We start from the raw sequence: 15012 nt of genomic DNA on the forward strand, positions 1-15012 counted from the left end.
TCAGCTCCGAGTTCCTTTCTCTCTGTTTTTCCATGTGAATGCTTCCTACTGTTCCCCAAATCAGATTTAAATCACAATGTAGCTTTCAATATCTTCTATTAGGAACTGAGGATATGGCTCTGTGGGTAAGAATGTTTGCTGTGCCAGTATGAGAGTGCTGTGGGAGCTCCTTCCGCTCCTTCAGCCAATCGCCGCCGAGATACCAGCCCATTGGGGCGTGGTCTCTCTCTCTTTAAAAAAAAGCAGCAGCTGTCCTCCACTCTCTCTCTGGCTTCCGGCTCCGCTTCCGGCTCCTAGACTCCTTTCCTGTTCGCGCAGAGTGCCTGTTGTCTGGAACAGTAATCTGTAAGTGTTTCCCCTTTGAATAAATAACCATTCTATTAATCATAATTCCAGACTGGTGTGGGATTGTTTGTGACTTACGCCTTCATGAGAGCATAAAAGGCTGGATGCAGTTGAGTGCAACCCCAGTTACTCCTAGAACTGTGAGGGCCAAAGACAAGGTGATCACCAGGGCTTAGTGGCCACTCCAGGTCAACAGGAGACCCTATGTCAAGGATGAGAGAGACAGAGAAGGTTACCAGATGTCCTTATCTGGCTTCTACTAGCACCCATAGGCAGCGTACCCTTCTGGCACATGTATACACACACACACACACACACACACACACACACACACACACACACACTACATTATATATATGCTATCTGCCGAACAACCTCTGTTCTGTCCTCTGTCATTCTCACAATGAAATAGCTAAACTATTTCACGCCCCACCCTTCCTCTTCTCTCTGGCAGTGCAGTGAATTCTCTCTCGTCACTGGAGATCTCAGAGTTTCTCAAGAGCCATCCTTCAACTCTCTCGACTGTCTCAAGAGGAGACTAGTGTTAGCGTTCGGTTTTCTTCCCCGTGTAGAGTCAAGGAGGTCTTAGGATTTGCACTGAACGGGATTTTACAAAGGAAATTGATGTTGCTTCACATTATGTTAGTTCGCATAAGCCTCACTTGCAAAACCTTGAAATTAAATGTGATTTGTATAACCTTGTCACGGAGCCGCTATTATTCATCCCTAAACCAAAGCTTAACAGTATAGAGAAAGACAAGGGACATCAATTTTAGGTAAATTGCAGCTGGATATATATATAGGATCACATTTTTCTATCTTTATAAATATCAAGCAAATTCTCTGATATTTGTGATAAGGAAGGTGCAGTATTAAGGATTTGCCATTCATTGTATTTGGCTAAAAGCCATCCATATGAATCTACACTAGAATTTGGTATTAAACATCAATTCCAAAAAAAAAAAAAAGAGCCTTGTTTGGATTCATTCCCTTGGACTTGATGTATGGTAATTTCTTTGAGAAATTTGGAGCTAAAAAGCAATAAAGGATATTCTTGTTTATAATAATTGTCCATGATAAGTCATTATTGCTCTTATAAATACACTGAAGCACACACTCTAGTAGACATCTGCAATGATTATTTAAAATTATATTGTAAGAATAATGACATTCCCCAAACAGAAAGAGCTTTTTATATGCTCTTATTACTGCTCCATGGGAACACCCAATAATGGCCTACTAATGATTTGGGGTAAGTCAAAGGCATCGCTCAGCTTTTAAGTGAAAATAGTGGAACCTCTGGAAACATAGCTAGTGTCACAAGGACGGATACAATGGCACTTTTCAACTAACTGAGCAGTAATGATTTTAAATACAGATTGTGCTTGACGGGATGGTAGAGCTTCATCTCGGTGTTTGGAAGGTGCGTGTGCTGCCTGGAACCCACATACATGCCAGATCTAGCTCGTGCCTCTTCACATCCTTCTCTGAGCCCTGGGATGGCCCCTCACATCAACAGACCACACCAGTGCTTATCCCTTGCCTCTTGTTTCCAGGCATCCTCAACTACTGGGAAATAACAACACAAGATCAGTAACTAGGAGTTGGCACGAACTGGCTTTCTCTACTAAAGACTATGCTTGGGAGTAGCCAGCCTTTTCCTACAGCTGTAATGCTTGACAATTTCAGTTCCCGCTCCTGCCCATGCTCTTTCAGGTCAGAGGATGACGTAGCATCTCACTGCCAATTCTGGGGCACTTCTTTATGTGTTTCCCATGTCTTGGCTACACGGCATTAACTACCCCTGCTTTAAATCCTTCAAGGCACTAACTTGAATCCCTATCCCTCTTTGCCAGGACAATGAAGATGTCTTCCACTTCCTCCCCTAGGACCACTCATGTTAATTCAGGACCTTAACCAAATGAAGGCATGTTCCATCACAATAGGTTCCTCTTGTCTTTTTATAAAGGGCATCTGTTAGTTCCATCACTTCTGTATGAACACATGTTTCATTATTTCATTTTCTTTCACTAAAAAGAATAAATGCCCCTTCAGAGGTTGGATCTTAGTCAGTAGAGTGCTTGCCTACCACATATAAAACACTGGATTTGATACGCAGCACCACATCCCAGAGGATGAGAAGTTTGGGCGATCCTTGGCTACATGACGAGTTCATCGCCAGATTTGTCTGTATGAAACAGCCTCACAAAACCAGAACAGTCACAATGACATGCTCCTCAAAGAAAGTCTGTACCCTTCTTGGGGGCACACATCTATCATATCAGCACTTGGGAGACCGAGACAGGATGATCACAAGTTCTTCGCCAGTATGGCCTGATGTGGCATTCCCCTCTGTATGCTGTGGATATGTTTTATTATCATTGCTTAATAAAGAAGCTGCTTTGACCTATGGCAGGGCAGAATATTGGTAGGTGGGGAAATTAAACTGAATGCAGGAAGAAAGAAGGTGGAGTCAGGTGGATGCCATGTAGCTGCCGAAGAAGCAAGAGGTAACAAACCAGGAGCCTCGTGGTAAAATATAAAATAGTAGAAATGGGTTAATTTAAGATGTAAGAGTTAGTTAATAAGAATCTTGAACTAATAGGTCAATAAGTATGCAATTAATATTAGGCTTCATAATGATTATTTCACAAACGGCTGCAGGAGCTCGTGAACGGGACCTGGTGGATAGAATGAAACTCGTCCACGGGGACCAGTAGATCGGAAAATATTTATAGCTACAATGGCCTATACAGAAAGACTCTCAAAGAGACCTTCCCACCACCAAATTAAACAGCGCTTCTTTATTTCTCAACAGATATAACTTGGTTCATCCCGAGCTCAGCGCAACTGGTGCTCAAAATACCAGACGATCCAATTAGATTTGATATTAAGACTTCCATTGGAAAGAATGAGGCACAGAGGCTTCAACTTAGAGACAGCCAAGAGTAAGGACATGGGCCTGGAATTTGTGGGTCAAGCAGAGGTGAGTCCTTTGAAAACAAACCACCTAAGGAGACAGAAACACAGAGATGGGAAGGTGTAACCGATATCATTAAGGGGATCTTGGGCATACTTGAAGCTTATCCTGGATAACAGGCTGCACAACACTCCCTATGCGCCAGCCGAGTGGAGCATCTGCCACCTGAAACTCTTCCCTAACAGGCCTCCTCCAAGGAAACACACCTGAGAAAGTAAATGATAGCAAGCACTAGCAGCCGGACGTTACAAATGCCAACTCTCTAGATTTCTTGTGCTGTTGTCATTAAGAACACTGCCTGGAGCTGCATACATTTCTATCAAGACCGCAGAAATTGGTAGGCAGAAATTGTCCATCCCCACCGATTTCCTATCTGACGACCCCGTCACACTCACACAGCTGGCCCATCACTCCTGGTCACCATCTGAGCCAGCGAGCTTGGACAGCTTCCCGAGGTTCGCAGGTCTTATGACATGGGAGCTCTTAATACCCACCCTGACCTTTCTTTCTCTGACATCTACGAGAGGTGGGGCAGCACCAGACCAAACAGCCCACTGTGCATTGAGCTTTGTGGTGCAGGTCCACCCATGCACAGGTACACATAAAGAACAATGGTGGAAAAGACCTGGATGATCTGTTCAGGCGTTATTACCCAGGACCATCTGACTGGGCCTTCTCAGATGACAGGACTCACGGGCAGGAAAGCTGCTATTGCCACATCTCTATTCCCATTTAGCATTTATCAGAAGGAGAGTCAGGGGAAGGTCAGACTGTCACAGAGCCCAGAAATACTAGCAAGACTGTAGGTTCAAGGGACAGCAAACAGATGTAAGAACAATGGCCAACAAGATCAAAAACACTGATGGCAACTTATGCTGGTGAGGTTGTGGGGTAAAGGGAACACTCCTGCATTGCTGGTGGGAGTACAAGCTGGTACAGTCCCTTTGCATAACAGTATGGCGATTTCTCAGAAAATTAGGAAACAACCTTCCTCAAGACCCATCAATACCACTTTTGGGTATATATCCAAAGAATACTCAATTGTGCCACATGGACATGTGCTCAACTATGTTCATAGCAGCATTGTTTGTCATAGTCAGAACCTGGAAACAACCTAAATGCCCCTCGACTAAAGAATAGATAAGGAAAATGTAGTACATTTACAAAATGGAGTATTACACAATAGAAAAAAAAAACAACATTGAATTTTGCGGGCAAATGGATGGAACTAGAAAACATCATTTTGAGTGAGGTAACCTGAAGCCGCAGGGCGATTGGTAATGAAAAGTCCCCAGACTATCCTGATACAAAATATACAGCTTTAATAAACAGAAGTAAGACTTGCAACAGCTTACAACAGAATCCAAACGATCTGTCCGGAAGCAGGAGCCAGGTGAAAAGAGCTAGTGGAGTGTGCTTGCTAGGTTTATAGGCAGGCTTTAGCCTGAGGGCGGCACGCTCCCAAAACAGAATGTGATTGGTTGAACTCCCCTATCAGTAACCCAGACCCAGAAAGATAATTATCACATGTACTCACTCATAAGTCGTTTTTAAACATAAAGCAAAAAAATGTCCACGGAAATCAGGACCGCGAGGGGTGCAATCACCCACTGATACAAGGGAACTGATCTAATGAGAGTTCACCAAGGCCAGTTGGACTGGGACTGAATGAGCACATGATCCAACCAGATTCTCTGAATGTGGCCGGATCCTCTGAATGTGGCTGGCCCGGAGTCTTTCTGAAAAGCCATTGACAATGACACTGGGACTTGTTTCCTCTGCATATACTGGATTTTTGGGATCCAGTCTGTTTGGATACTCACCTTCCTGGACCTGGAGGGAGGGGGGAGGAATTTGAACTTCCCACAGGGCAGGAAACCCTGACTGCTCTTAGGGATGGAGAGGGAGGAGGAGAGGGAGTGGGGGGAGTGGGAGGGTGTTGGGAGGAGGGGCGGAAATGGAAACTATTATAATTTAATAAACTTAAAAAAATGTCCACAACTCACAATGCCAGGGAACCTAGACAACAATAACGACCCTAAGAGAGACATACATGGATCTAATCTACATGGGAAGTAGAAAAAGACAAGCTCTCCTGAGTAAATTGGGAGCATGGAAACCACGGGAGAGGGTGAAGGGGAGGAGAGAGGCAGGGAGGAAAGCAGAGAAAAATGTAGAGCTCAATAAAATCAACTTAAAATAAAAAGAACAATGGCCAAGGCGCAATCCTTCAAGCCTTCCTCTTCCCAACACATCACATGCTTTGGGAAGGGAAATCTGAGTGACAGTTTTAACATTCTATGTAAAAACATTTTTCACGGTAGCTGCCCTTTGTGACACACAGCCATCATTATTATTATTACTACTATTATTATTTTATGCCAAAGGGCTATCGCTTTCTACATCCATCATTTATATGAAGCCCAACCAGTGATGCAGTCCACATGAGTGCATTCTTGCTTCAGAGTTCTTGCTCACTACACTATTTAATTGATTTGCTAAAATGTCTAATCTAGGACTTATAAAACATATTTACAGCATGAATTAAAGCTTCTATTGCAACCCTCGGTTCGATTTTCATCTTGTACTAATTGTCAAGCGTATATATAGATTCTTACACATACATGCATGTAAAAGCTGAAATGTGAATTGTCTAGAAGATCAAGAAGATTGGTAAAATAGGAATGCAAATATGATACATAAATTTGCATATATACAATTGTGGAACCCACAATTTTGTATGAGAAATATATTCTAATAGCTAATTTTTAAACTGCTTACTGTTCCAATATTGTCATGCATTCATTTTAAATACAAACTTTGCCACTCCTGCCTAGACTGGCAGCCCATACAAAGTAGGTGCTCTTTAAGAATGGCATTTAAAACCTGCTTGTTTAATAGTACAAGTAAAGGATCACATGGAAATGAATTAGCACATAGTAGTTGCTCAATAAACTCTCATTATTAATATCCTTGCTGCCATTTGTAAGTATATGATTCCTAGAGGATCTAATAATTAATGAGCAAGTTCATTAAAGTCCACACAAACCCCTTCTGAGCAATCATTTCTACACCCTTCCCCATAGATTCTGTATTATGAGCTTGAGTTACCACGGAAATCAAACTATTCATTAATTTGCTCATTGCACAGTTAGGGACCACATGTAATTTGCTGCATATTTGAAAGCATGCTAGAGAATAAATGTTGATTAAGACGAATTTTGCACATACTACCATGTTATGAGGTCTGCTGGGACGGACAAGAGAGTCAGTTCACTGCCAAGGAGAGAACCAGCCTACAGAATGAGGTAGTTTCAATGGGAAAACTTAGGGACAATCGACCCGGGAGACGTTCCCCTCACCTTTTCTGCCAACCAGCCAAGATGTCTGATCTCACGACTGCCAGCAATGCCCGTCTTCCCCAGCTGTTCTCTGACGTCGGCAATGACTCGTGTCAGCAAGTCACTAACGTTGGTATGGATGGCACTGAACCAGGCTTGGGCAGTGGCGGAGTCCTTTGTCCTCAGGATCACTGTGTGCTTAGCATCCGGAGAGTGGATTTCAAGCTGCCTGGAGAAGCAAAGGGAGAGAGAAGGTGACCCGGGAGCTCCTGCTGCATCAAAAAGCTGCCGTTCTAAGGCGAACACCATGTTTATTCTCGTCGTTTACGTTCATGGCCACGCCTTCATTCAGGCATTCCTTTGTTCAGATCATCACTGACTGCTCAGGCACTCGTCTGTGCCTTCGGAGTACAGCATAACAGCTGATTGCAAACACCAAGTCCCCCAAATGAAGACTGTTTCAGCTTCTTGTGATGCAGCCGATTCTAAGATACTATTCATTCACTTGCAGAAGATTTTAGTATTGCCCCTACACCATCGCTGTTGTGGTAGCAAGTAGATTGTGGTGACCAACCACATTCTTAAACCCATTGCCCAGTGTTCGCCAATTAAGATATTTAAAAATAAAAATGACCAAACTTCGCATTCTATTCTCTTTTGTTTTTTTGAGATGGGGTCTCATGTAACTCAAACTAGTCCCCAAATTGCCAAGTAACTGAGGATGATCTTGAACTAACTCTCCTGCTGCCTGCTCTGCCCTTTCAAGTGCTAGGATTATAGGCTTATTCCACTACTCACCAGTTGTCAAAGTTTGTATTCTTTAGGAGCCTTGTCTGTGGCACACTTAAGTATCACTGCATCACTAGGCTCCTTCAGTGAAGGAGGGCGTGGTGTGAAAAAGGGGAGCAACGGTGTGAACAGAGATGGGCTAATCTTAGCACTTCTCGCAGTTAAAACGGAATGCCAGAGTTCCAAGTAGACCCTTCGAGTTATAGCATGAATAATCTGTCTAGAGTAAGTGTGATAATTGTGGGATGTTTCCAATGGGTCCTGGGAGGTCTGAATAAGAACGGGCCCCATAGGCTCAAATATTTAAAGGCTTAGTCACCAGAGAGTGGAGTTCTTTGGTAGGATTAGAAGGACGAGGAGGTATGGTCTTGTTGGTGTTCCTGGAGAAGAGGAGGTGGCAGCTGTGAAGCTAGAGTGTGCATTGCTGATAGTCCTGACCTTGCTGCTTATTGGCAGTATGTGGACTTTGGGACTTTGGATTAGAGTTGCAGCTGAACACTTTAAGCAGGACTTAATGGGCCACCCTAGTAGGAGGCATGGAAGACAGTGGTGCTAAGAGCAATGTAGATTCTGACAGTCCTGATCAAGAGGTTTCAGAGGGGAGGAATATTAGGAAGTGGCCTAGAGATCACTCTCGTGATATTTTTGGCAAGGAATGTGGCTGCTCTCTCCCCTTGTCCAAATAATCTACCAGAGGCTGAATTGAAGAAGAGATTTTCAGATAGCCTAGTCTCGACCGTACCATGTGGTTTTTAGTAAGGACTCTTACGCAGATCTGGAATGAAAGGGAGCAAACTGGATAAGAGAAATACAAAATGTACAGTTCGAGGAGAAAAGGAACACTGGAGAGTGCACTGGAGCTGAGTCCAGTGTCCAAGGAGATAAAAGGTTTAAAGGAAAGCCTGCTGCCAAATAGAAAAAAGGGAGGGGTGACCTTGAGACAAGACCCCACCCACTAAGTTTCCAACTTGTGAAAAGGAATTAACGTAAAGGCCAGGCAGCGAAGGAAACCATCCAAAACAGAACGCTGACACGGATGTAGCTGATCAAGGGGGCCACGTTCCAGCTCCAGCAAGCAACAGAACATGGCAGCTTTGTCCACATGGTCCTGGCTTTAGTGCCAGGGGTATAAGGAAAGGGTTATGAAATCCCTCCACAATGAGGAAAAGCTGGGGAGGCCAGGCGTGCGTCAGGGGTATCCTTGCACTCAGGCCCAGAGCGGCCACTGTGTGACGCTGTGGAGGTGCAGCCTGGATTGCCTTGGGGACCCCAGGATGTAGGACCTGAGAGAGCTGGGGATTGCCAGGGAGAGCTGCAGACCAAATAAGGAACTGGCCCAGGCGAGAGAAGTGCACTGCACTCAACAAAGCTGAAAGAAATTGGAACCCTTTAACATCAGACATGGAGGTGTAGAATTTGGAGTTTGCTCTGTTGGGTTTTGGTGTTGCTTTGGTCCAGAATTTCATCACCCTGCTCCCCTTCTCTTTTAGAGTGGTAATGTACATTCTGTGTCTGGGTGCACTGGAAGTACGCCTTCTGTTTCCGATTTTGATTTTGCAGGGCGTAACAGTTTAAAGAGCACCATGAGTCTCAGAAGAGACTTTGAACTTTGGATGTTTAAACAGTGTTGAGACTGTGACAGACGATGGGGACGCTTGAAGTTGAACTGAAAGCATTTTTGAATTATGCTATAGCCGCAGGCCTATAGGGGTCAGGAAGTGGAATGTGATGGTTTGAATAAAAATGGCCCCTATGGGCTCATGCATTTGAATGCTTAGTCACCAGAAAGTGGAACTCTGATAAGATTAGAAGGATTCAGAGATGTGGCCTTGTTGGTAGAAGTGTCATTGAGAGTAGGGGTAGGGTGAACATTTGAGGTTTCAAAGGCCCAGGTCAGACCCTGGTTCTCTCTGCCACTCTGGGGCCTGCAGATCAGAATGTAGCTCCCAGCTAACTGCTCTAGCACCCTGCTCCGTGATGATAACGGACTAAAATCCCCTGAAACCACAAGCGAGCCCCCTGCTAAAATTTTCTTTTATAAATGTTGCCTTGATCGTGGTGTCTCTTCACAGACGGAGAACAGTGACTAAGACAGTGACTAAGACTTTTAATTTGGTATTGTGAGGGAATTACAGGTTAATGTGGACATGCACCAATAAAGTATAGGAAGGCCAGGCCTGCCTTCCACTCAGTTTCCCCTGGTGATTTTATTTTACATACTACACGTTGATATCAAAATGAGGACACTGGCATTAGTACAGTGTATATGTCTATGCAGTTTTATTCTGTGTATATGTGTGTAAATACCAGTGTAATCCTGGTACAGGACAATTCAAGCACCGCAATGACTTCCCAGCGAGTTTCTCATCACTCTCCCTTCCACCACGTGGTCTCCTGCTCTGTATATTTAGTATAGTGATTTACTATTGCAAGAAGAATATTATATTTATTTTATTTACTGGTGTTGGTATTGGGCACCTCCACACAGAATTAAATTGTCCATTTACTAGCTTCCTTCCAGTGCTTAATAATTACACAGCTGTCCACCAAGAATTTACCATATTCCGGCAAAGTTTTTGATCCTTTAATACAACAATTAGTAGGATGTTCCCAATAATTCTGTGACTTATATTGTTAACCTATTTAACATAGTTGAAAATTGAAGTTTGGAAGGGCAGGGAAATAATTTACTCAAGGCTACACAGTTGGAGATTCTGGGATTCAGACACACGTGATTCTATGAATTTGCAAACAGATTACAGTACCTCGGCTGTAGATTAGGTAGCATCTGAGAGGGAGGTAACTATTAGCTTCCATAGCAGTCAGAAAACTGGTACTCACTGCCTGGGATGCAGCCAATAGTGCCCTACTTAGATACTGCCTTGAAAAAAAAAAACTATTTAGTAGATCACACGAAAGTTAGACATCTCAAGGCAACCTGGCCCCACCAACATTTGAAACTGATCTTTAGGAGAAAATCATTCAACTCGGAAACCTGAACTATAGAAAAGGAATGATTTGGAAAGTGGGATGTCTCTGAGGAGTTGAACAACAGTTAGTATTCTTGGTAAGAAATTTGAAGACAAGCCATAACAGCCTGAGGGTTTTATGTGATGAGACGGGTGTCGGGGTCGGGGGAATATCTGACAATGAAATCTGTGCCCACCCAGGAGAAAAACAATACTGTACCTCTTAGGGACTTTCCAAAGAGAGGCAGGAAGTCAACGGTGGGCATGGGATTCTAGAAGAAGTTGAGGAGCATGCTCAAATTGTCTTTCAACTTCTACCACTATTGTTCTAGAAAGTTAAAATGTACAAGCTCTTCACTTACAATATATTTTTTTTAAAAATCTGGGCGCATGTTTTAAATGTAATAACAGTTTGGGAAGTCATTGTGTGTGTGTGTGTGTGTGTGTGTGTGTGTGAGAGAGAGAGAGAGAGAGAGAGAGAGAGAGACAGACAGACAGACAGACAGACAGAGAGACAGAAGTGAGGAGGGAGAGAGACTGATGCCAAAAGAAAAGGAAAGAAACAGAGTAAGGGTGTTTTTATGTTGCCAGATGTCCCTAGGGAAACATGGAGGTCCATTTCTTTGGATTTTGACAGCCTTTATCAATATTAATAAATTTAAATAAACTTTAAAAACTGTAATACACAGAAAACTACACAGATTACAGGTACAGAGACTGATTTTTCTTTCTTCTTTATTTTTGGACACAGAGCCTTGCTATGTCAGTATCTGAGCTTGCAATCTTTCCTGCCTCGGCTTCCTGAATGCTGGGGTTACAGATGTGCACCCAATGTCCAACTTTTGCATATCTTCTGGGACGTGAATGTACACACGTAAATGCTAACTGGATGGAAAACTAAGCGGGACTAGGAAACTGAGGCACCCCAAAGTCCCCATATCCTCTGTCTCTCTCTAGTGACCATCCACTAAAGACATCCCAGCAGTCCCCATTGTCCTCTGTCTCCAGTGACTACCCACCAAAATATCTGCTCTAGACTGTGTTTGTCACCATAGCTGACTGGTTCCCGGATAAGGATGACAATTGTGCAGACACTTCTTTCCTGGTGCTGGGAACCAAACAGAATTCTTTTGCATGCTGAGTACATACTTTCTCCTTAAGCATGGTCCTCAGCCCTTAAAATAAATTTCTTTTTGAGACATAATCTCTATAAATTGACTAGGCTGGCTTAGAACTTGATATATACCTCATGTAAGCCTTGAACTCATTCTGTAGCCCAGACAGGCCTTGAACATGTGATCTTGTCGTTGTCTTCCAAATAGCATGCCTGTGCTGTCACTGCCTCTGAAAGAGTTTCCTGACCTATAAACCATGTTGCTGTCTGGACAGTGTGTGTATGTGTGGGGAGGGTAGAGAGGAGAAAGAAAGAGAAAAAGAAAGGGGAAGGGAAGGAGGGAGAGAAGAAAAGAGAGAGAGGAGAGGAGAGAGAGAGAGAATGGGAGGGGAGGGAAGGAATGTGAGAGATGGAGAAGGAGGGAGGGAAAAAAGAGATAAAGATAAATCCTAGAGTGTTTCTGGGGAAAAGTTCAAATACTGGGTCCCATTGTGTTCCCCAGTGGCTCTCAAAGTGTGGCCAAGTCAAAAAAAAAAATATGTGGCCAAGTCCAGTAGCACCAGCTTACTGAGAACTTCCTAGAAATAGACACTATTTGGTTCCCTTCTCAGCACTATTTAGGAATCCTGAAGGCAGCTCCCAGCAACCTGTCAGGAAAACTGGATGGAATTCTATTTGAGGAGGGGCCACTCTGTAGGCTTGTAAAAGTCTCAGTATAGCTGATGCCAGGTCCACTTGCTGAGGTGGACGTGCTGAATGGTGAGCTATTGATTGAATGATTGAATTAATGATTGAACTAATCAATCAGTCCTCAAATAAGGGGAGCAGAAGACCCAGAGCAAAAAAGAGGCCTGAAGATTTTATAGCCAAAGACAGTAGAAGTTCTCTATGAAAGGGTTCCTTAGAAACCTGAACTACATTTCATTTGAAACATCATTTAGTTAAATACAGATGTTGGAGCGTATCCCAGACTTAGCAAATGAAATTCTCCTGTGACTGAAGCCTGAGTGTATGCTTTAAAATGTCCCATGGATTATATGGACTAAACGGACAGCAGCCCCCTAAACCTAGGTTGCAGCCCTTTAAGAGATACGGTATCTCCACACAAGATTGGGCGTGTTCAGCGTGATGTGGGGAGACACAGCTAAAATTAAGGCCATTTGAGGGCTGGCACGGAGACCGAATACAGTCGAAGCTGCCTAAAATATGTGCATACACGAAGGCAAACTAAACAAAATTGCCAAATAATGGAGGAGACAGAGTACCAACTAAGCATCTCTTGTCACCAAATGACACTTCTGGCACTGGGATTGGGTTACATCTAAACTGAGTTGTTGATCAATAGGGTTCCATGGGAATCATCAAACAACCCAGGCTGTTGCCAAGGTTGCTGTCCACAAACTGACAGCAAGGCCCCATTGCTGAAGAAGACTCCTTGAACAGGGAAATATAGAGCTGGTGCCTACATATTGCCTTCACCTCTATGTTCTAGGCTTTGCTACAGCCAGGTACAGGAGAGTGCCCTGCAGGATCCAGAAAAGAAATGGAAACACAAAGCCAGCCACAAACCCTTTATCTATAATGGTGTCTGGCTGTCAGGGTATGCTAGGGCAATGCAGACACAAAGCTTATGGTTGTAACCAAACAATATTGGATTTGATTTAAGGCCCATTCCCAGTCCTGTTTGGATGATCAAGAACCAGAGACTATATTATATTATACATTATACATTATATATTTATCCCGTAGAAGTCTGTCTGTTTTCTAATAATAGACAGACAGGGAGTAGGTCCAAATGGGAGGAGAGATGGGGAGGAACTAGCAGGAATAGGGGAAGGGGAAACTGTAATCAAGATAAATTATGTGAGGAAAAAAATCTATTTTCAATAAAAGGGAAAAAGGCGAGGGCACTGCAGTATCTACAGGTGGCTTTCAGGACAGAGCCCATAGAAGCGAGGATGCTGGGAGACTCTGATGGTCTTATATTCAGGTGGCTTTCAGGACAGAGCCCATAGAAGTGAGGGTGTTGGGAGAGTATGATGGTCATCCACCACTGAGTTACAAGATCCTTCAAAACCAAGGGGTTTCCTTCACACGTTATTTCTCGGTCTCTGTGGGTTAGGAATTGGGGGTGGGCAGAGTGTTGTTTGGCTGAGTCAGACATAATCACAGATCTAATGATGGTGGTTGTCTTGCTATTAGGAGCGCCATGGCTCTGGGTACACAGCGGAACAAGGCAGGGATGCAGCTAGGTCCACTCAGAGTTGGCATTGGGGTGTTTTTTTTGTCATGCCCCCTTTCTTTCCTTCAGTCAGTTCAAGCTAGGATACTGTGAAATACAACTGGAAGTGATGACAGATGGGTGATTTAGTTTCTGTAAGCCTGGGATGTCTTCACCCTCTAAACAACAGCATAGATGGCAATTATGGTGAAACTGGTGATTCTGATGATAACAACTATAAACACCCTTCACAAGATGATTTTTGGGAACACTTTGTGACTGATAAGTCACATTAGCAATTATTGTTTACACTGGTACTATTTAAGATTCCTGACTTAGACTCTGGGAGGTGGTGACACACACCTTTAATTCCAATACTCAGGAGGCAGTGGTAGGTGGGGCTCTGAATTTGAGGCCAGCATGGTCCACAGAGTGTGTTCCAGGACTGCCAGGGAGGTTACACAGGTTTTGTTTGTCTCTAAAAACAAACAAAACCAACCAACCAACCAAACAAAAAAGATTTCTGACTTAGTAAGTGAGAAAGAAACCTGGTTAGTAAAGAAAAGATGCTTGTATTTTCTGTATATAGTGACATTTGTGTTAGCTTTCTCTTAACTAACATTATTCAAAAATTTAAAATCGTGTTGTTTATCTATCTATCTATCTATCTATCTATCTATCATCTGTCTGTCTATCTATCTATCTATCTATCTATCTATCTATCTATCTATCTATCTATCTATCTATCTATCGTGTGTTGGACAAATGCAAGCCACAGGGTATGTGTGGCGGTCAGAGGACAACTTGCAGGAGTCAGTTTTCTCTTTCTACCATGCAGGATCTGAGGATCAAACGTATCATCAGGCTTGATGGCAGGTGCCATTACCTGCAGGCCTTCTCGTCCACCCCCCTAACAAGATTACTATAGAGGTTAAGATAGGAAAAATAACACAAAACATCCTACCTAGCAAGTGTCTCAGATTACAAACTGAAATTCAAAGCAATGATTTTTTTTCTTTTTAAAGAAAATACAGGACCCCAGCACACCTACAAAGTATCTAAGGAGTGCCAGGTGGTATAAAACCCAGTGGGCTATTTGGTTCCTGTTTCCAAAAGCCATATCACCTACAGTGTGTTGATTAGTGTGTTGCCACAACGCAAGTCCAAGTATAACCTTAGACTGAACTTTTTGCAAAGGGAATCTCTGTAGGTATAATTCAGGCAAGATGATAGGCATTCTTTGATCGCATTAA

At 43.3% G+C, this 15012-nt stretch overlaps 1 protein-coding gene across 2 annotated transcripts in view; it reads right to left on the bottom strand.

Annotated features, from left to right (window-relative positions):
- Positions 1 to 15012, bottom strand: part of Sntb1 (syntrophin beta 1) — a 259214-nt gene that overhangs the window by 96768 nt on the left and 147434 nt on the right. For both annotated transcript variants that reach the window (XM_048457141.3, XM_048457140.3), the window contains one exon: positions 6688 to 6895. In XM_048457141.3, coding sequence (XP_048313098.3) covers positions 6688 to 6895 — 208 coding nt within the window. The remainder of the gene's footprint in view (positions 1 to 6687; positions 6896 to 15012) is intronic.

This window comes from Myodes glareolus, chromosome 19 (assembly GCF_982192425.1).
Source record: "Myodes glareolus chromosome 19, mMyoGla1.1, whole genome shotgun sequence".
NCBI lineage: Eukaryota > Metazoa > Chordata > Mammalia > Rodentia > Cricetidae > Myodes > Myodes glareolus.